Here is a 23,450-nt window from a genome sequence, read left to right as displayed (position 1 = left end):
AAATTTTGGACTCTGTAAGATTTTTTTAATGCTCACTATTTTTATTGCTCTCCATTTATTTGGTCAAAACTGCAGTAAAAACAATAATATTATGAAATTTAAAATGTTCAGGATTCTTAATGAATAGACAGCCCATAGAACAAATCTTTTGTAACACTGCAAATGTCTTCCATCATTTTTAAGGAATTTAATGCATCTTTAAATAAAAGTATACATTTATTTTTAAACATCTTTCTGACCCCACAATTTTGAACAATACTGCGGCAAAACATTAAATATAGTAAATTGCACTGCATTAATCAGATAATCTGCGCTAAAGACAGCCGTGGAAGCACATAAGGGAAAGATATTGGAGATATCATTAGCATATGAAAGTGTCAAGGGTCTAGAAAATGTGGCAACGGCAGCGCCCACTCTGCAAAAACACAGCTACAGATTAAATAGACTTCCAACACGCCAGGAGTCTAGGAGCCAAATCCCCATTACCCACAAGCCCCCTGTATCCACTGTACTTTTATTATCTGTCAAGAATGCACCATAACCGTAATAGACTCTTGAAAGTTTCTCTATAGCAGTGTTGTCATTTACTAAAACTATTAAAAGCATTGAAAACACTTTATTTCAAAAGTCCATTTTAGACTTTCTACTAACCATAAGTAACTTTGCAACTACATGTCAAATAGCAGTCATTAGAGTATTAGTAGACTGTCTGCTTATGATCTGCGAAACACTTTATTTTGATGCTCCTCAACAGATATTATACGGACTATAAGTAACTTTTCAAGTATTTTAACTTATTCTAACCCTAACCGTAACAGTGTACTGACACTCTAATGATAGTTAGTTGACATGTATTTTCAAGTTAATGAGTTAGTTGACATGCATTTGCAAATTAGTGAGATGGTTGACATGTAGTTACACATTAGTGAGTTAGTTTGCAAGTAGTTGCAAATTAATGAGAGTTAATTGACATGTACAGTGGATAGCATAAGTGAACACACCCATGCTAAATTTGACTAAAAAGAGGAATAAAAAAATCATCTTTTGGAAATTGATCTTAATGCCTTAATTTAAAAAAAATGAGGAAAAATCCAACCTTCAAGGACACCAATTTTCTTTGTGAATGAATAATGTATCGTAAATAAATAAATGTTTTTCCTTAAAATACAGGTTGCATAAGTCAGGACACCCCTATGTTAAATTCCAATAGAGCCAGGCAGATTTTTATTTTTTAAGGCCAGTTATTTCATGGATCCGGGATAATATGCATCCTGATAAAGTTCCCTTGGCCTTTGGAAATAAAATATCCCCACATCATCACATTCCCTTCACCATACCTAGAGACTGGCATGGTTTTATTTCAGTTAGGCTAATAGCTGGTATGATTTGCATTGAGAGATGATCTTATGGAAAGTACCCCATGCCAATCTCTAGGTATGATGAAGAGTGTGTAATGCGGGAACTTTATCAGGATGCATATTATCCTGGATCCATGAAACAACTGGCCTTTAAAAATAAAAATCTGCTGTCTCTATGGGAATTTAACATAGGGCTTTCCTGACTTATGCAACCTGTATTTTAAGGAAAAACATGTATTTATTTACGATACATTATTCATTCACAAAGAAAATAGGTGTCCTTAAAGCCTGGATTTTTCCTCAATTTTTAAATTAAGGCATTAAGATCAATTTCCAAAAGATGATTTTTTTATTCCTCTTTTTAGTCAACTTTAGCATGGGTGTGTTCACTTATGCTAGGCACTGTAGTTGCAAAATAATGGGAATTAGTTGGCATGTAGTTGCAAAGTAACTAAAACCCAAGCATTTTTGTTAAATTAAAGAAAAATGATAAATGTTGCATTTGCAACAAACTGAAATCAGTTTAAGCTGAAGTTCTAAAATTTCTAACTGAAACAAAACTTAAAAACAATTTTGAAATACTTTTTTAAAATAAAAAATATAAAAATTCCACTTAAATATAAAAATGAAAATATAAAAGGTAAAGCTAATTCAAAGTATTAATAGAAACTATAATAGTATATAAATAATACTAAAATAGTATGCACCAATGTTAGGTCAACGAAAAAAATCATAGGCTTGTCCATTTTTATTTTTTGGCCAGACATGACAGGGACCTCATGGGCTTAAATTGTGCAGTTAGAGACATGTTCTCGAAACCAATCAAGTCAGTGCATAAGCAGTCCGTGGCAAGAGCACTGCGTTTAAGAAGGGTGCGGGTGTCAGCTCTGATTTCGACAGGCCTGCTCAAAGTGGTGTGGGATTGATCAGGGATTTACGTGGTTAAGCAGGTGGTCCCTATGGTTGTCAAAGCAGACATGAAGAGGGAAAGAGAGCCACGCTTGCTGCAGGACACAGCCAGTCTCAACTCCTTCAGAAAAAAAACAGCCTGTCAAAATGAAAGTCTAGCACATCAAAAGCCAGTCATTAACGCTCAGACCCTCAGCGTCAAATTATCAGCGTTTTAATGCTCCATGAGGAATTCTATCCGACAAAGGATAATTTTAGCCATTCCACACTATGCCTTGCTAAGAAGGATTGGTTTAGGAGCATAAGCACTAGTGGAGAACGGTAAAGATCATCCAAAGCCATAAATACGTACATGCATTCATTAGCGACATGATCGATTTGGTTAATTAACTGACTCGCATTAAAGTTCCAGACTCAGACTTATTTTCATCTCACTACATGCCTGACCTTTAAAGGCACCGGGTTCCAGACAAGGTTTTTGGACTTGTTTACAGCGAAGGCATGCGATGATAAAAGCCAACTTCATTCGGCTTGAGCCACAGAGCCGGCTTCAGACTGCGCTCAGCAGGGGGGCATTTATTTTCAATGGGTGGGTACTAGGTATGGAGACTTTTTTTCGGATATCAGATATCCTATATTTATTATTGCTACTGCCTTTTCTGTTAGCTATTACCATGAAGTGATGCAACCCATACAATAAACACATACACCATTACACATTGTTGCAAGACGTGCAACTCTTAAGAAATTTGATTAAATAAGGGTTAAATAGGCCTATACAAAAAAATTGCAAGACCGACTCTGACCACAGCTTTATTAGAAACAAAGCTAAAGAACATGCTCACAGTCTCTCACAGACAGGAGAGTAGTTTAACTACTATCTCACTGGCGGAAGAGAGAAAAAAAGCTACACATCTTTATTCTGCTTTGCTCTAACATAAGCGTTTACGGTAGCCTACTATTAAAAAAGCATCATGTAGTTACCTTTATCAAAACAGTTTATCAGTTTTCATCTGTTTGCTTTGTTTTGAATGCAGTCAGGAATCTCGCGCCAACTGAAAGTCATTTCATTCATGTATTAACGTGCAAGTGATTGGGGGGGGGGGCGGCAGGTGGGTTTTCTCACAGCGCCACACTGTGGTTTTAGGTCGACTTTATTATATTTTCAGCTAATGAGCAGTTTGTAGACATATATTTTTAATATTTCTCACTGAAATGTGAATTAAATTAAACTGATATTATTTTGTAAATTATATCATAATTCAATTTGGGGGGGCATAAAAGACATTTGGGGGGCATTGCCATACCGCCGGCACTGTTGAGCCAACTGAGCAAACACGAAATTCAGTGACTGACCTAAATGATGCCATTTTACATCTGTCTGATTAACAGAGCTACATTCCCTGAGCCGAGAGAGACACGACGGCCCATTTCGCTTGGGTTTACCAGTTTGTTTTCCTTGACCTCTGCAGAGGACTGAGCCCATCCACAAACATTTATTAGCAGGCAAAATTTACTGGACCAAATTAGTCCACTCAATATGTTAATAAAACATGCACAGAGCTCGCCTGGAAGATGTCCAGAAACTAAATGAAAAAGCAGCATTGATTCTGCTGACTGTTTTAAGTTTTTTTTTTTTTTTTCATTGCTCGGTTCAAAAAAACAAAACTGAAAATGCTCAGGAAAATGTAAAAATGTCAATTCTCTAAGGGTCTCTAACTCTCTAATGAGAATATTTGTATGATAAACAAGTCCCACAGTGCTGTGCAGAGTGAGATTGGGTGATGACCGTATTGTTTGCTAATGTCTGGGCTAAAAGTTTCCAGCCTGGCTAAATAAACATCTCTGTGACTGTTGCTTGGGCTCGGATACCTGTGCAACAGTGCTGTCATGCCTATTTCACGCCTTACAGACTGACCAAATGTGCCAAAGGTATCTGAGAATGGAGATATGCACAACCAAGCAATTTTGAGAAACAAATCTTGAAACTGAAGTTAGAAACCGCTGACAGAAACATTTGTTTCAGTCAATTCCAAAATACCAAAATGCCGAATATGCACTTAAGCACACACACATATATATATATATATATATAGGTAACACTTTAATTTGTTGAACTAATGATGAACAATTCTGCAGCATTTATTAATCTTAGTTAATGTTGAGATCAAAATTTGTATCTGTTAATATTAATTAATCCAACATGAACATTTTTATTAACAAAGGTTAACAAACGCTGCATGCTGCAAGAATGTACTGCTCATTGTTAGTTTGTAAGTTAATGCAGTAACTAATGTTAACAAACAAGACCTTATTGTAATATAATCATTATCATCATCACCAATACTACTAAATACTTAAATTTAAAAAATAAACAATAAAACATGTAATACATAAAAATGATTCATGTATATTTAAAATATTATATATAATTGATATTTTATTTTAATATATAATAATAATCATTATTGTCATCAACAATAATACTACTACTAAAATATTTCAATATATATGTTATATAAAAAAAGAAGAATTCAGAAAAATATAATACATAAAATATTGTTTAACATAGTTCAACTAAATTGTACATTTTCATTAGGGCAAGTAGAAGTCAGAATCAAGAGCTTTAAATTCTGGACCTTCTTGAATTACTGACCAAGTATAATGTTTAAAACGTGTTCTGTTCTAATGATGACTGACAGGACAAACCTGGCCTTCATATATTCCTGACATCGCCCAAATCATTATGAGCCTGATGAACTGTTAAGGAATAGGAAATAACTCATTTTAAATATAAGAAAATGTTGAGTCCCATGACACTTTAAAATCGAAAATTCTGTCAAACTGATGAGGTTCCATATAAATATTAGAAAATACACTATACTATGTAAACAAGGAATTGTTAACTATAGGCTATTACTTTACTGCAGTTATGTTATCAACTAGCTTTGCATATGTGGATTATAGGTAAAATACCAAAAAAAGACCATTTCACAAAAACAAATAAATAAATAAATAAATAAATAAATAAAACTAAGGGAGCATTCCCCGGGACCCTGCTAAAAAGGTTAAAACTGCAGCCCCCCCCCCCCCCCCCAAACGTTTAAACAAAAACAACACCCAAACGCACGCACGCACCACACACGCACGCACGCACACACACACACACACACACAGATTTTAACCCAGAGCTTTCATAATGCAATTAGAAGTGGAAATGAAAAGTGCCAGTGGGCCACAAATACTCTGAGATGCATACATTACAGAATTTTAGCATAACATTGACGTTTGTGGAAGCAGTATTTCTAAAGGTCTCCTGACTTAAGGTTTAAGTAATCTAAAAATAATGGTCACTGTAAATTGCCGGGGAAAATAATGTCCGATCTGCTTTTATGTAAAAATCTCCCATCTCCTTTACTCATAAAAGGGGAAAAGGGCAGATACCATCTAACACAAAGATTCACTTTTCGTCAAGGTAGAAAATTGAGAATGTTCTGTGATATTTTTATGAATATTCAATGACTAAATGCACTAACACAGACACAAAACCCAACATGCATTACAAAATGTACTGAAGTACATTTAATGTGAAATTAAATTCACATCTATGCTACGGTACTGTATGCAATTCCACACTTAATCAACAAAATATTCAATAACCAAACCACATCAGACGCTGAATAAAAGCGCTGTTGCTCCTTTAAGAAAGCACCAGATGACAAGTGCAGCAAACACAGTGGCCTGCTCCTCCATACCCCACTGCATTCTGGGCCAGGTTGAGGCTCCACATTTTAGTACCTCAGGCTATTTTCTATTCAAGCACAGTTGGCTTTGCAATTTGTGTCCAACCAAAGCAAGCATGATCCAGACGCTGTCATTTCCCCCTTTCTATTAAACACGCTGGAGCAGAAACCGGCGCATGCTGTCTATGGAGAGATTCTTATTTGAGAATGGTCATGGCTAATGCACATTATAATTGGTCTGAACATGGGACCATAAATCTTGATACATTCACAACAAACACGCAGAGTCCTGACTCATCTTTAATGCAGAAAAAAACAATAGTGTGGGCCAGTAAAGTGAGGAATCAAAACCTGATTGAAAAAGTCAAAAACATGCAAAAGGACCCCTTAAATGAAAGAATGGATGATTGAAATACAAGGATAGGATATAAACATGGAAATGGAAGAGCTGACAAGAGCAAACATGTGATGTGATTCTAATGCTCAAGAGGCCTCAGAATGAAAGGCTGCACCATTTCTAATCAAAATAACCTCGTACTTATAAGCCGATGTAGCCACTCGTCCATTTCTTCGCCCATACATGCACAAGCATCCTCAAGGACAAAAGAACACAGGAAAACATCAAAGACTCATGCAGGGAAACAGAATGCACAAACACACACACACACACACACTCTCATGCACGTCACGTGTTGCTTACCTCTACAGATGGGCACTGGGAAGTCCCACACGGCAGCATTGCCTGCATTGGTCACACAGGTGAGCTGAGGGTGACCGTCCAGCACATATCCCGTCACACAACTGTAGCGGATCTTGTCGCCTACATTAAAGCGCGTCCCGTACTGGATGCCTTTGGGCGGGACGCCAGGGTTCCCGCAAGAACTGCTCTGCAATTCTAAAAGAGAAAAAGTTCACTTTTAGCACTGTATTCGTGAGGTCGTACATTTAGACTGCAAAATTATATATAATGTCTTTTAGAAATATATTGCCATCCTAAAGTTTGGGATCTGTATGTTGTTTTTGAAAGATGTCCCAACAAGGCTGCATTTATTTGATAAAAAAAATACAGCAAAAACACTTAGATTGTTAAATTGTTTTATATATATATATATATATATATCTATATAATTTAAAAGTTATTGTTTTAGCATTGTATTTGAATATATTTCAAAATGCAATGTATTCCGGTCATGTCATTACTCCAGTCTTCAGTATTAAATGATCCTTCAGAAATCATTTTAATATGCCTGATTAGCTGACCAAGAAACATTTATTATATTATTATCAATGTTGAATGTTTATTACAGTTGTGCTGCGTAATATATATATATATATTTTTTTGTTGAAACTGGGATCCTTTATTTTCAGGATCCCTTGATAAATATTTTTTATTTATAGAAATTAACATTATACATGTCTTTACTCTCACTTTTGATCAATTTAATTTGCCCTTGCTAAATAAAAGTATTAATTTCTTAAAAAAATATATATATATTACCCAAAACTTCTGTTCTGAATGACACTTTTTTTAAAAAATTTTTTATCTTATTATTATTTATTATTCATTTATTGACTGAGAAAGTCTTGGCACGGGAAGATTTCTCAATCTTGAGTCAAACCAGTTATCCACCATACATTCAAGAATGCAGAGTTTTTCCTTGATAATTCATAGTGAACAAAATGATTCTTGGCACCATTACACGCCTCGATGACAAGCCAAGGGCTATGGGTGCAAAAGCACAACATTTTTATTTGAATTATTTGTTATTTAATCACCAATTCATGCTTTATGTTCTGGTTGGATCCGAACCAAGGGCAGAGCGGTAGCACTTCAAAATGAATGTGGCCCAGGGACTAGTTTAGGAAATAAAGAGACAGGTACATCGATTGTGCCGTTACACACAGCGTCAGACGTCCCGCTAGCAGCAGGCCATGAATTCACTGATGACTTTTAGAAGGTTTAGACAGACAATTCTTACAACAGGGGCCTATTTAAGCTTTTCATGCTGTTGTTTATAGACCTTAAACTGGACGTCTCATTGGGTCTTTATTTCTGAAGACCCAACAAGCATTATAAAGGAAACCAGAGTGTACTGAGCACAGCGAATATAAAATATGAAACTGCATTTTTTTCTAGATTTTATGAATTACTATTGATTATGCCAAGAATAGTAACAAACAGAGGATCTATCAAGCAAGATTAATTACCTCATTACATCAAACAATACAGCAAGAACATTAACAACACAAAGGAAAATAAAATGGTCCTGATGCAACTACATTCATTATTTGCCAACATGTTAAGACATCATCTTTTACATCGTTTACATGTACAATATTTGATGATGTACTAAGCTGTTCTCCCTGAGGCTTTGGTTTTGCTTAGTACATTTGTAATTACTTATAAAGTATTCACACATGCTCAGCAAGTTATGGATTTCTAGCTAAAAGTCTCCCTCATAATGATGTCTGGAGCTTCGAACATGTAGAATATAATCCATAACGTACCTAGTGTTTTTTAATGACTGACAGCAATATCATAAAACGCCAATACGTCTTTAAATGAACATATTAGACGACTAGTTTTCTCACATAATGAGCTACATTATGATTTCAATGCACTGGACTCATAGATAAAGACATGAGACACACACTCCAACCGCTGAACAGAATCATATCCATGTCCTTATGTCTTCACTTGGCGGCAACTCTTATTTAATATCCCTAATTACCTCTATGTCAGGATGAATTAAAAGGCGAGCACACCCTTCGCTTGTCAAGACGGTGGCCTATGATCTCAGGATGTTATAGCTGGATAATTTAAAGATCTTAATGCTGATGGTTGGTGTGTAAATTGAACAAAAAGAAGCACAAAAGTATGAGAACATCTCTCTTCATGCTAATCGTGTTGATTTTAACCTGCTGACGCCCCATTCACATTTGAGAAATGAGAGTTTCGGGAACAAGCATCCAACCGCCAACACCGCATTGGATATGAAAAAGCGTCACACTGGAGGGATTAAATAAAAAAGGATAAATGTGATAATCTTGTGTCAGCAGAACAGGCATTCAAAGCCCTTGAGGGCTGTCAATTTTGCCATTTGGAGTGGTGATGGATCACTCGCGTTTGTCATTGAGGCCGACGGGAATATCAATGAAACGAAAATGAGAGATCCGGTACATCAGCGGAAAAGACAACAAAAACCAGCCAACTGTCCGTCCATGCTCCGTCATTTTAAGTGAGTGTCTAATATGGTATAATGGTCACAATACATTAGAAACCTGGACTCAATATGATTTTTAAAGGTGTAGTCAGTATTTTTCCCTCCTTTATTTCAGCTCATCCTCATGTCCTAATGGGAGATGCCATATTGGGATCATGTGATCTGTTCTGCCTTGCAATTTGAGATAGATAGATAGATAGATAGATAGATAGATAGATAGATAGATAGATAGATAGATAGATAGATAGATAGATAGATAGATAGATAGATAGATAGATAGATAGATAGATAGATAGATAGATAGATGGATAGATAGAGATAAAACATACTTTTAGAATATTTATTTATTATTTATTATAATGTTAATTTTATATACATATATTTTTTAAAATTTGTATTAATGATAAATTCTATAAAATTTTACAGTAATAAAAAATGCACTTTTAATTTGTACACAACAACAAAAATAAAATAATAAAATAGTGTAAACTTATTCTACTATAAAAAATAAAATAAAAATCTGTACAAACTGGATAATAAACACATTTTTATAATAATAAATGCTATACAAATTGTTTTATAAAATGCACTACTTTAAATAGCATACAACCAAACAATAATATAAAATATTAAAAATAATAAAATAATGCGTGTTTATTATTATCTAATATTGTACAGAATGTAATAATAATAACATCAACATAAAAGTGTACATTTATTATGTAATTTCTACAGAATACATTAATATTAATATTCATATGAATTAATATTAAAAATAAATTCTGTACAAATTGTATAGGCTAATAAAGATATTTTCTATAAGAAGAAGCAGCTCAATGTGCCTTACAAAACACAAACATCTAAACAAGATAAGCAACTAAAAAAAAATCAAAAATCAAATGAAGGAACCAGAGTCAACAGGACGGTCCAGAATCAGCATGAGGTCCAAACACACACTGCCTGCTGGAGCCAAGAAACAAACAGCCACAAAGAACAGGAACACATGACGGACACAGCCACCAAACATCAAAATACCTCCACCTCTTTATCTAGAAAACAAGCTTTCAGAAGTTATTTTCGGTCCATATTCCCATTTTTGAAAATCCTTACTCATTACAAAAGTGCAAACTGCTTCATATTAGCATGAAGCCTAAGCCATCCGAATGAATTCCAGGATGATTTAGCAAAGGTTACAAATCTTCCAGTAATCTTGCTGATAAGTCAGTGTGACACAGACCCGCCCCGGGGAGAGTCTGGCCTTCTCCAGGGGTCTGAGATCAGTGACAGGGGGATAACATCTAAGCTTCACTGGCCCATCACCATCCTCTCTTCAGCCTCTAAAGAGTTTCTGTAAAAGATCAGCGCTGCCCTTCAAACCAGTGTCACCGTCAGATTCAGTGTCAGCCTCACTTAGAAGTCGCCTTTAAGCAGTCGTCTGGATTCCTTGTGGAGCTCTCCGACTGATCCCATACTCCACTTTAGACTTTCTACTAACTATGAGTAACTATGTCAACAAGCAGTCATCATAATATTAGTAGACTGCCTGCGTAATATCTGCGAACACTTTATTTTGATGCTCCCCAACAGATATTATACTGACTATACTGTTAGTAACTCTTGTCAACTTATTCTACTAACCTGAACCATAACAGTCTACAAACAGGGTGCGAACTGTGGGGAGCTCGGCTCCCCTTAATAAGACATGGGCTCCCCTGAAAACGTGATTTGTTAAATTTGTGGAGGTCTCAAAAAAAATTTGACAATGTTTTATTTTGACGTGCAATTTCAGTTTTGTGTAATGTGATCATCGTGGAGTATTATGTGCAAAATAGCAAAAATATCATTCATTCGTGCATGACGGCGATTTAAACCTAATTCACTTCAATAAAGATAACTATACAGCTATTATTGTGATGAGCATCAAGGTGTGGTGGCGCTGCGGTGCAAACTACAATCATGTTTAGTACATGTTAACTCAAAGATTCGTACAAAAAATATTAATGTTGGAGGCCATTGATCTGCGCACGAAGTCCTTGAAATCCATTCTGTGTTAAGGTAAGGCATGTTATTCCCAATTATATGTTGTGGCTGGGTTTATAGGTCTGCGTGACTCTCTATGTCTTAGGCCTAACTGAACGGAGGAATTATGGTATTCTTCTGTAGCCTGACGAGTAATTTAACCCTTGTTCAAGTGAACTCAAAGACAGCCTACTTATAGACTATTTGTGGGTGGCTGTTTGACTCATCAGTTGGTGTCGATAAAGTATAATAGGGTGAATCTTGTATATAGTGCTTGCATAGTGCACACTTGGAAGTCCTTGAAATGAATGGGTTTCCAAGCGCAGCGCCGCGCATCCCGCGTCCTGTCTGAAAGGCCCTTCAGTCCTCGGTACGAACACCCCAATCTGATCACAACCCCGATCTGATTGGTTACAAGGTAGTTTGTGACGTCAGAAACACCAGCGATTTCAAAGCATGTTTTTCAGACTGTCTTTGGTTCACTGCAGTTTTAAAGAGAAAATACTCAGCAATGGTGTTGACTTATGAATTTACACATGGCTTGTCTTAATAAAATATTAAGAACACATAGACCTATAAACATATAAACATTGACATAAACGATATTAAAAACCTAATTTTCACCACAGAGGAACTTTAAGTAGAATGTCTAAAGTGGAGTAACATGTAAACGATTCGGATAAAACCAGGTCTCATATTCAAATGAATGTATCATTCAGGCAATCTGTATAAATCTATATCCATACAGAGAACAGCAAGTTCACAGTTCTGAATGGCTAAGAAGCACTCACAAGGGCTATAATGAGAAAGTGCCAGAAACATTATTCTTTCATCTTTTCTAGTGATCTCACAAACGTATCGGTTCTTCCCTGCCAAGATGCAAAGCACAGAAAATGTTACCAATAACTTATTTTTGGGGCAAGCGTGTAGTCATGTAAAATTAAACAATTTTGAGAAACTCAGCCAAAGCTATACATTGCAAGTTTCATTATCTGTGGCAGCGGTATTCATGCGCACAGTCCCTCTGGCATTTATTTTCTTTAGCAAGTTTGCTTGAGCTGCAACATAGAAAATCTTAGTAACTTTCAAGACAGAAATTCTTCAGAGAACAGATTTTAAATTAATATTTCATCAACGGTGAGGACAACTCGTAGATTTAAAAACCATGAAATGTAGAAATGGGAGACGTTCCAAGGAGTTTGCAACAAACTGAGGCTATGCTAGGATCCTCTGGTTTGGAGATTCACTGGAGATACATCTTAAGGTTGGAAGAACTGTAGAATTGGCTGGTTCTCTTATCAGTGGACTGGCCATTCATCACCGTCCCGCTGCTTTAGACTTGCAGCGCTGGGACTTGACCTGCAGATCCCCCTCAAGAATGACAGGGCATTTCCTAACCTCAATCTTACATCTTTTGTACTAGCTAATATGTGGTCTATCGATTGCACTAGTAAAAAGCTGGATGTACTTTTGGATGTTTTTTTGTAGTTGTTTTTTTAGTCCCAAATGGAAAGCAAAAATCTCCAGTATCGAGGTGGGTGGACAGCAAAGCTCTAGCAGAAAGTGGTTTATTCTTTTTCATCTTTAAATAGAGAATCAGAACAATGTTTCCATATAAACTGGCCATAAGCCGGTATGGATGGTTACTATGGATACTTCCCCACCCACTGTTGCCTGCAAAGACGTTTTTGCTTTTTAGCGGCGTGTTGGGGTTCCGGTACACCCGCCATGTCAACGAATCAATGAATGATAATGAGCTTATCAATGCATATCTAAATTCGCGCCTATGGTATCTTCGTAGAACTTAAAAAAAAGAAAAAAAAAGATACAGCAGCCAATGGCTGGGGCGGGGACTCAACCTCCACGGACAGTTTTCAATGTTTTATCATGACTAATAAGTCAAGATTTTGCTTTAATATAATTTTCAGGACAATTAGGGCCGGATTCGGGATTCGGGGCAACAGCTTAGATTTCAGGACTGTCACAAATTTTTCACCCTAATTCCGTTACAGTTACAAATTACTTTATAAAAAAAAGTATTCAGTAACGTAATCCAAGCACCACATTATGAAAGTAATGTAATCTGATTACTTTTGGATTATTTTAAAGTGAACCCCAGGTATTAAGTCTTGTGTGGCTTAATATAATGTAAATTATGTCTCTTACTGAAATATGTAGTAGAAAACCCATGAAAGATTTACATTATTTAAAAAATCCACATCGTTGTATACATATTTTGAACAATGGGGGCGCCGTTTTAGGTGTGCAGTGCGTTCTGCGTCGATGACATCGAATGGTTGCACTCAGTGAGCTACTGGAGCTTCCTGTCGCTATTTTTACCACAACTCAGCTCGGAATTTAAAAAACTGATGCAATGTCACATTGTGCGACTCTTGGTTGCAATTTTCAGTCGAAGGGCAGATTGAATATAAACGGAGTAATTCCAATAGGGTCCTCACACCATCGGTGCTCGGGCCCTAATAGCATATTGAATTCAGCATATTTCTTTAACATAAAAAAAAATACACAAGCAAAATTACAAATCCATGAATAAGACATGCTAACAAGACTGTTCTTAGAGTCTACAGTCATAATAAATCATGTGCTGAGATGAGCCCCCTCTGCCACTGTCATCTGCATCACATCATTTATAAAAAAAAATTAAAGCTGATATCACAGATTTCATACTTTCTTATAATTACCCAAGTGTCCTCTAAAGAACTATTCATGCGTGCTAAAATTGAGACGGCAATTTTCACAAACAGCTGTCTTCTCCCATCAGCACATGGAGGTTCAGCAGAGAGCTTGAAGATATCCTCCAGCCCTTTGTGCGACAAGGTCCAAGAAGACTCAACTTCAACAAGACAACGCAATGCGAGAAAAACAAACATCTCATTCCTCCGAAAAGAAGAGTTTGTTGTGTGGCAGCTTAAGACGAGCAGAAAACAACTCTGAGCTTTCCAGAGGTGTCCGACCCGAGAGACCCGCCGCTGCCCTCCGCATTAGCATCCCAATTTGGATTCAATATAGCCCAAGACTGGTGCCGAAAGGCCGGCTTTATTACAATGTGTTGTGACCTCGCCTCAGTGCTCTCTTGCTTATAAATTATTCCTCTTTCGGGGCAGAGAAGCAAGGAGCTGGTCCACTTACAATCCCTCAGGAATAATAAGATCCTTAAACCCATTTCCATCTACCAGCAAGCAGCAATGAGTGTGTTAATCTCGCTGTTCGATTCTGGAAGAGGTATCATGGAGATATTCTCTTTTCATTATCACAATTATGATTGCATGGCTAGATTGGATGGATTTCAGTCTCCCGCTGGACTCTCATTCACACAGCTGAGATGAAGGGTGTCAATTTTCAGTTGTGCTTCTCTCTGACACTATTTTCTCCACATTTGTCCCTAGATACATTTTTTTTTTTTTTTACAGGCGTAGCAAACAAAGTGGGGTGAGAAAACAAAAAAAGAGGCCTAGCGGGCACACTTTCAATCATACTTTATTATTAAGACGGATGATACAACAAAATGGAAAGAGAAAAATAAAGGTGTCACTTAAAGCCTGACCAAAACCATCAAGGCCTTTGGTAAAGTATTGGTGTTTTGGAGGAGAGCACCACAAGATGATTCATATCACAAGCTAATGTTTTGAAAAAAGGCCAATTCACGGTTCACGCTCAGATGCCCTGCCTGACAATTGATCATCTCAGAAGTCTTTAGGGGTCGAAACGCTTTCAAAATGACCTAATTTAAAGCAAATGCACCTCTCTGAACTATCTAACTTCAATGTTGCCGGCTTGATAGGGGAAGCCATGGACAATGCGGCGTGTCAAAGGTTGCGAATGGGAGGGCATAAAGGACAGAAATGAAAGCCTATTGTGTTTGATTGTTTGTGTCTTATATCCACACAGGACCTTGGTAGGATTATGGAGAGCATGCATCACATAGTACACCCCTCTAATCTATTCCAATCCATCATGGCTAAACCAAAGCTTTACACACTTTGATCATCTGCCTTGTGAGATCACAGGAACCAAAGGTAAGATTGCTCTTGTAAATAAATCCGAACAAAAGATGAAAGATGTGACCGGAGACTATGAATATGTTCATTATTCGCCCTCAGTCCACCTCCTGTCCCCGCAACCCTCCGGGCAGCTGTATAGAAATAAGCTCAGCGAATGCTTTTATAAACTTTGATGGAAATCTGACCTTGCTCCTTTAATGTCATCAGCGGAACCTAAAGATCAGCGGCGGCTGGATTGTGTATTGATCGCGGTTCTGCTCTGGTATGGGAGGGCTGTTCTCGCAGGTGTGGGCTAAAGGAGACACACTGCAAATTAATGTGTCCCACAATCAGCGGCACATCTTCAGCACAGTGCCATTTCCTCTGATTCTCATCAAAAACGGCTCCAGCTGTCGTCTGATCAGGCTCCGGTAGACGCCCTCGCTTACCTCCTCTTCCTAATTGAGGTGCTTTCTGTGCTCTGTGTAGGTGTAATTAATAAACTCGGGTTATTAATTATTGTTGCTGGTCTGAGTGGCGGAACAGCAAACATTTTTCTATTTCCTAATTATGAGGATGGAGTATCATTTATGATTAAATGAAACCATCATCCGTAGATTATGTTTGACCCTTGCTAAAATGGAAATTGATATGCTGTTCATCCTAAAGGGATAAATGCTAGAATCACTGTTTGCTTTGTAAAATTTACAACTTGCTACTTATTATTTTTTTTGGACTTTATTAGCCCTGTAAAAATGTGGGTTGATCTGACCACGATTAATCCAATTACCACAACCTTTGGTTCAATGTGAAAACCTTAGCTAATGGCTCTTTCAAATATGAAAATGACCATAATTCAAAATTAGCGAGTCATACTGACATAGCTACTGTTCTGAGGTGGGCGAAAATAGAGCCGGCAGCTCTCAGAGGATATTTATCTAGATCTAAAAGTTTACACTTAAAATAGTTTAAAAAGCTTTTTCTGTCTGAAAGACAAAAAAAATTGACAAAGACAATTAAATTAGACCAGATGTCGTTAGACCTAAACAGATTCACAAGAAACCATATTAAAGAACTTCAGATGCTGTTTGACCTTATAAGACTTATAAAAAAATTGTTTTATCAGATTCAATTAGACCACAACAGACCACGAGTAACACTTTACAATAAGGTTTACAGGATTTTTTTCCACCATTTATTCTTAGACCCAAGGTAATTTCAACATTCACTAATGTATTGAATTGAATTGTACATGAACAAACAATGGATATTTTACTAACGTTAACAAGGATTTATAAATGCATTAAAAATATATTGTTAGTTCGCGTTAGCTAATGCAATAACTGATGTTAAAAATTACACTTTATAGACCTTATAGACCTCAACCGTGTCAGGTAAGACGCCATATTGAGTTAAACATTGATGAAAATGAGGCTGTAATGGATAGACATGCATTTTTTAAATAATGAAATAAAATGAGCATACTAAGTTTACAAAATTGTCACAACTGACAACTTTAAAACTGTTTTATGGACTTTTTGTCAACTTAATTTAATGAACAACTACAATCCACTGAACACACTGTATTCTATCCCTCACAGTCTTGCTTTCATTCTTGTCAAAAATTAAATATAGCACTACACTGACTAAGATCTATTGGAGAGTGTTACCAAACCACTTCAGACTGTTTGGTTGCTAAAGGTTGTTTGTTAGATATCAGGTTAATAATATTTAGGCCAGTTCAAAGATTCATATTACATTCCAAAAAGCATAGTTCGTGACATCCTGTGCGTTTTATGAAATATTCAGTGCCTATCCGACATCCCAGTCCTGAATTAATGTCATGAGGCATGGGCCAAGGAAATGGAAATGAAGGATATCGAGTCAGATCATGGGCCCCAGGAATGACATTTTTCACTGCAGTTATTGAGTGCTGAACGAAGACCTTGATGTGTACAGCAACATGAATGTTAATGATGGACAACTGTGTTCAAAGGCTCCTGCATGTTCATCTTTCAGAATCTTTGAAAAAATCTCAGGCTAAGATGAACTCTTGAAAATACCCAGAGGTACTGAGGTGATCATGTGACAATCACTGACTCTCAAACAGCTGCTGACTAGACTAATAATTTAACTTTTAAGCAATATCACAAGAAAAAGAGTACTTTTGTCTGAATATCTACAGTTAATCAAAACCATTTTGGTATTCAGAACGCACAGACTGACCAAAACAGAATTAATACTTCTGTTTCTCCAAGCAACAATAGTGGTGTTTCATTCCTGAATAAATCTTCTTTAAATCTTTTTTTTTTCCTAAAACCATAAAAAAATATTACTTGAAGTAAAATTAAACTGAAATAAAATAACTGAACTGAAATTAACTAGAAAATTTCAGCTAGTTGCAAAGGCAACATTGCTCGTTTTCATTGAGTTTAACTTAATATTAAAAAATACCTCAAATTAAAACTGAAAAAAAATATATATATATATATATATATATATAACAAAATTACTAAACCTTTAAAATGAAAACAAAATATAAAATAACTAATTCAAAATATTATAGTATCTTAATGATACTAAAATCACAGTTTTCCAATGAATCGGATAAGTTAATGATTCAACGACTCACTCATCACTCATCACTCATGAATGCAAACCTTCTTTTGTTCCTGAATGAATCAGGGTTTTTGAACGAATAATCTGACAGAATGATTCGATGACTCTCTGTACGATGACGATGACTCAATGTAACCTGCAGAAAGAGTCCCTGGAAAATCCCCTTGTCTTAATGCTTTTTATTTTTTTTTATTTTTTTTAAAGTAATAAAATATTTGATAATTTGATCTGTGCACACAAGTCTCTTAATGAGGGTTTGATTATCTTTTACATAATACAATGAAAAGTAATGTCATGTTTTATTTATGCACCACTCACATTTGTTGCTTTGTGAGTTTTAAAATGAATAAATAAAATTGCCATCACATAAAATTCTTCAGCTTAGTCTAAATTTTCAGTTGCGTGTCTGTTTACCATTCACGTGTCTAAGGATGCCAAACCCAAAAGTGGATAGTTGTCAGAGAAACGTCGGCACCCTGCTAGCGCTCCAACATTTTTCATCCAAGTTATGACTACTTTCACTATCTCCTGTGCATTAAAACGGGAACCTCTGCTTGTTTCTTTGTTGTTTTCTGTTTGAATTCTCAGGCATTCTCAGGAGGTTTTCTCTCCTTTCACTGAAGCTCTCTACATCTGTGCTCGATTCTCCTGCCTCCTCTCCTTCTAATGTCATTTTGAGCCTCCAATGCAGGAGAATCGTCTCAATTATCCTCTGTCTGCCTCTCCTGGCATGCTTGAGTTGAGTCCATCTTACAGCACTCAGAAGGTTCATGCCAAATTGGAAATCTCTGTATGCAATTAGGTTGGCCACTAAAGCATTCCTTAAATCTCCATGTCAAATAAATTTGACATGAATTTATTCCTAGCAAAGCTTTATGGTAAAGGTATAGATAACAATACGTAAAAAAAAAAAAAAAAAAAATCCCATTTGTGCAAAGCTGAGCGAAAGCCTTTTCCATCCTAGTATTAGCTTGCAATTGAAATTAGGCTTTAGAAATGTAGGGCAACATCCAGAGAGACAGTCCATTTCCTACAAAGCATATCAGGGGAATATTTGCACAATATTAGTCTTGTTAAAAGGTAAGATAAAAAAATAACAACATTTGTGACAATGTTTAATACCAGGAAAAAAAATGTAATTAAAGGTTATTAAAATGCATTGATTTAAAGCAATAAAGGTCATTAAAATGCATAACTTTACAGCAGAAATGCAAAGGTTTTAATTTTATAGAAGCACTTTGTTTGTAATCAACGTTATGCAACGAATGCTGTTATTTGAGGAATATTCCTTGAATACAGACAAATCGGGTGCAGCAGTGCTATATCCACAACGTCATAACAAATTTTGTTCAGAGAAATTAACATTTTTATTCATGCATTCAATTGATCAAAAGTGACAGTAAAGACTTTAACATCGTTACAGATGTTTATTTCAAATAAATGCTGTTCTTTTATACTTTCTGTTCATTAATATTCAAGAATATAACACTGTTTACAGCATTGATAATAATCAGAAATGTTACTTGAGCAGCAAATCAGCATAAAGGATCATGTGACACTAAAGACTGGAGTAATGATTCTGAAAATTCATCTTTGATCACAGGAATAAATTACATTTTTAAAAAACATTCAAATAGAAAATAATTATTTAAAATCGAAATACTATTTCACAATATTGCTGTTTTTACTGCATTATCAATCAAATCAATGCAGCAATTGTGAGCATAAGAAACTTTTTTCAAACAAATAAAAAAAAACTTTTGAAAAGTAGTTTATATTATGCTGTACTGTCAAAATATCACTTGCAAAATCTGATGTGACTTCAATGGGGAACCAACTAGAAACGGTGATCAGCACCACGGACAGCACCCAAACAGCCCTCGTTTCTTCAGGATTGCAGATAAAGTGATTCCTATTCCCAACTCAGACCTTTGGGGGGTCACAGGCAGCAGACTGCAGAGATTAATGGCAGTGTCTACGAGGAAAATAAAAGGGGGCCTGGCCAAAAATATATACATTTACAAAGAAAGAGAAAAGGAATTGGAGAAAAGGCACTCCATCATCGCCTCTTACTCTGCATCCCAAGTAAAGAAACATACTGCTACATGTTAGAGGCTGAAAGATTGAAATCAAACTAATACTCCAAAGTAACCCCTTTGAGGAGATTCAAATACAATACTTGAGGAGATTCAAATGTTTATTGGACCACTGGTTTATGGTTTATGGCAAATGTCAGTTCCTTTAATCAGGATAACTGTGTGCTTCTCAATGTTATTTGTTCCTGCAACCTTGGGATCCTAGTATGTACTGAAGAGGATACAGATTTTCTGTGATTATGTCAAAAGGTCCAGGGACCTATATGTGGTGTCAGAGGAAAATGGCAGCCAGCATGAGACTAGGTACAAGAGAACAACATTGGGACAGGCCATGCTGTGGCGCTCAGATAGCAGGAGAGAATGGAAAGTCTCCCAACGGCCTCTGCCTGAAACACAGAGATAGTACTTGTTCTCCTGAGGAGGACATGGACTAAAAGCATGACTGACTCTCTCATTTTGTTGCATGTATAATACATTCTCCATGTCATAAAACAAAAAGATATATTAAGGAGAAGGCGTGGGGAGGCACAGTCATAAAACAGGTTTATGCACTGTGTGAAAGCAGTTGGAGGAAGTTGGAGGCTGGAACTCAAAGACAATGAAGCAATGCAGGTTCTCTGTGTATCTCTGAATGCGTGCATGTGTTGACATTTCTCTTTAAGAGCCCTGAGAACAATGCAACCTGCTGTGCATCTGTTATTTATATAACTTTGTTTGATTTATCTGGTTGCACAGACCACCAGCACAGGTGCATAGTTTCCACACGACATCTGTGAAGATACTAGTTAATGCAAGGCTTCATATTACTTATAGATTCACTCTGTTTCTGCTTGTATTATTAATATTATTAGTAGTAGTATATTAAATATATAATTTCATTATATAATAAAAATAAATACAATTATAGAAAAAAGTTAATTAATTAGTAATTATATTTTGATTTAGTTTTAGAACTTGCATGTTAAACATTACCACAAGACTATATTTGTTAAGATTTACATTGTTTACACTTGTATTATTATTATTATTATTATTTGCATCAGGGTTAATTTTTGTTAAAAAATAAACTAAAAATATTTGTAAAAATATAGAAATATTAGTTGGAAAACTAAATGAACTAAATGAAAATTAAAAATGTTGGCTTTGGCAGTCAACTGAAATAAGTGTAAGTTGAAGCGCTACAATTATTACCTGGGAATAAATAAGTAATTAAAACTAAAACTGAAACTGAAATAAAACTAAATTAATATTTTACTATATAAATTAATATGGTACATGTCAAAAAAGTGTTCCGACTCCACTATATTCAGGTTCTGAGAGTATTTCTGGGGATTTTTTTTTTATTATTGTAGAGAAAACTAGGGACTAGTACTCTAATTACATTTGTGTTTCATGGAAGAAAGAAAGTCGTATAGGTTTGTAATGGTGTAAGGTAGAGTAAATAATGACAATATAAAGTTTAAGGAAACTAAATGCAATAATCCAGTCATACAGATCCTTACAGCAATCAGCCAACCACTGTGTGTCACCTGATATTATGAACAATATGTTCTGGCTGGCGTGTCCTACATTCATGTGCTTTCTAAACAAATGTGCTAGAGAGACATCTTGACACCAGAGGACATGAAAGAGGAAAGGAGGGATTTTTGCACGCCTTCCTTTCTTTGAACTAGCTCTTCTGCAGGAACGCCGGAGCGCATGTCAAATCTGGTGGGGAAGCAGGAGGCGTCAGTCAGTGGCCAGTCAGAAGGAACCGGAGAAGACGGGTGTAAGCTGTCCCGCGAGACACCCGTGCTTTGATAACCCCGCAGGAGAAGCGTTGCGTGTGTGTGTGTGTGTGTGTGTGTGTGTGTGTGTGCTGTGAATGCGTCTCCTCACTTTCACCCTGTCTGTGTGTTAAATGATCCATACAAATGGTGTTATTGTGAACATGTGCTTTTGTGTTAGTCCTTAAGAGCACTAAGAGGATGTTTAGTGTGTGTGTGTGTGTGTGTGTGTGTGTTTCTCTAAGCTAGCTGAAACCAATATTACTGAAAAAACTCTGTATCTGACAAAAACTCCTTCTGTGGACATACTCTGATGAAATGTACTCAGAATCAGGGATTTTCAAGCTTTTTGATGCCAAGGACCCCAAAAATACAATGATCCTATGCTTGAAATATATTGGTAACTATAAAATGTACTAAGGCCCAGTTTAAACATAAGATTTTGTGTGTGTGTGTGTGTGTGTGTGTGTGTATACATATACACTTACCTAAAGGATTATTAGGAACACCATACTTATACTGTGTTTGACCCCCTTTCGCCTTCAGAACTGCCTTAATTCTACGTGGCATTGATTCAACAAGGTGCTGAAAGCATTCTTTAGAAATGTTGGCCCATATTGATAGGATAGCATCTTGCAGTTTATGGAGATTTGTGGGATGCACATCCAGGGCACGAAGCTCCTGTTCCACCACATCCTAAAGATGCTCTATTGGGTTGAGATCTGGTGACTGTGGGGGCCATTTTAGTACAGTGAACTCATTGTCATGTTCAAGTAACCAATTTGAAATGATTCGAGCTTTGTGACATGGTGCATTATCTTGCTGGAAGTAGCCATCAGAGGGTACATGTTGGCCATAAAGGGATGGACATGGTCAGAAACAATGCTCAGGTAGGCAGTGGCATTTAAACGATGCCCAGTTGGCACTAAGGGGCCTAAAGTGTGCCAAGAAAACATCCCCCACACCATTACACCACCACCACCAGCCTGCACAGTGGTAACAAGGCATGATGGATCCATGTTCTCATTCTGTTTAGGCCAAATTCTGACTCTACCATCTGAATGTCTCCTCAGAAATCGAGACTCATCAGACCAGGCAACATATTTCCAGTCTTCAACTGTCCAATTTTGGAGAGCCCTTGCAAATTGTAGCCTCTTTTTCCTATTTGTAGTGGAGATGAGTGATACAGGTCTTCTGCTGTTGTAGCCCATCCGCCTCAAGTTGTGCGTGTTGTGGCTTCACAAATGCTTTGCTCCATACCTCGGTTGTAACGAGTGGTTATTTCAGTCAATGTTGCTCTTCTATCAGTTTGAATCAGTCGGCCCATTCTCCTCTGACCTCTAGCATCAACAAGGCATTTTTGCCCACAGGACTGCCGCATACTGGATGTTTTTCCCTTTTCACACCATTCTATGTAAACCCTAGAAATGGTTGTGTGCGAAAACCCCAGTGACTGAGCAGATTGTGAAATACTCAGACCGGCCTGTCTGGCACCAACAACCATGCCACGCTCAAAATTGCTTAAATCACCTTTCTTTCCCATTCTGACATTCAGTTTGGAGTTCAGGAGATAGTCTTGACCAGGACCACACCCCTAAATGCATTGAAGCAACTGCCATGTGATTGGTTGATTTTATATTTGCATTAATGAGAAATTGAACAGGTGTTCCTAATAATCCTTTAGGTGAGTGTATATATATATATATATATATATA

The 23,450-nt window shown here is 36.6% G+C and overlaps 1 protein-coding gene across 1 annotated transcript in view; it reads right to left on the bottom strand.

The window, feature by feature from the left end:
• The window catches only part of csmd3b (CUB and Sushi multiple domains 3b), a 487,110-nt gene that overhangs the window by 324,462 nt on the left and 139,198 nt on the right, over positions 1-23,450 (bottom strand). The window contains exon 4 of the mRNA XM_077195799.1: positions 6,711-6,905. Coding sequence (XP_077051914.1) covers positions 6,711-6,905 — 195 coding nt within the window. The remainder of the gene's footprint in view (positions 1-6,710; positions 6,906-23,450) is intronic.

This window comes from Siphateles boraxobius, unplaced genomic scaffold (genome assembly GCF_051911475.1).
Source record: "Siphateles boraxobius isolate OS27281-9 unplaced genomic scaffold, OSU_SipBor_1 35, whole genome shotgun sequence".
Taxonomy (NCBI): Eukaryota; Metazoa; Chordata; class Actinopteri; order Cypriniformes; family Leuciscidae; genus Siphateles; species Siphateles boraxobius.
Note: the sequence above shows the minus strand (reverse complement) of the source record. Positions and strands in the feature narration are given on the sequence as shown.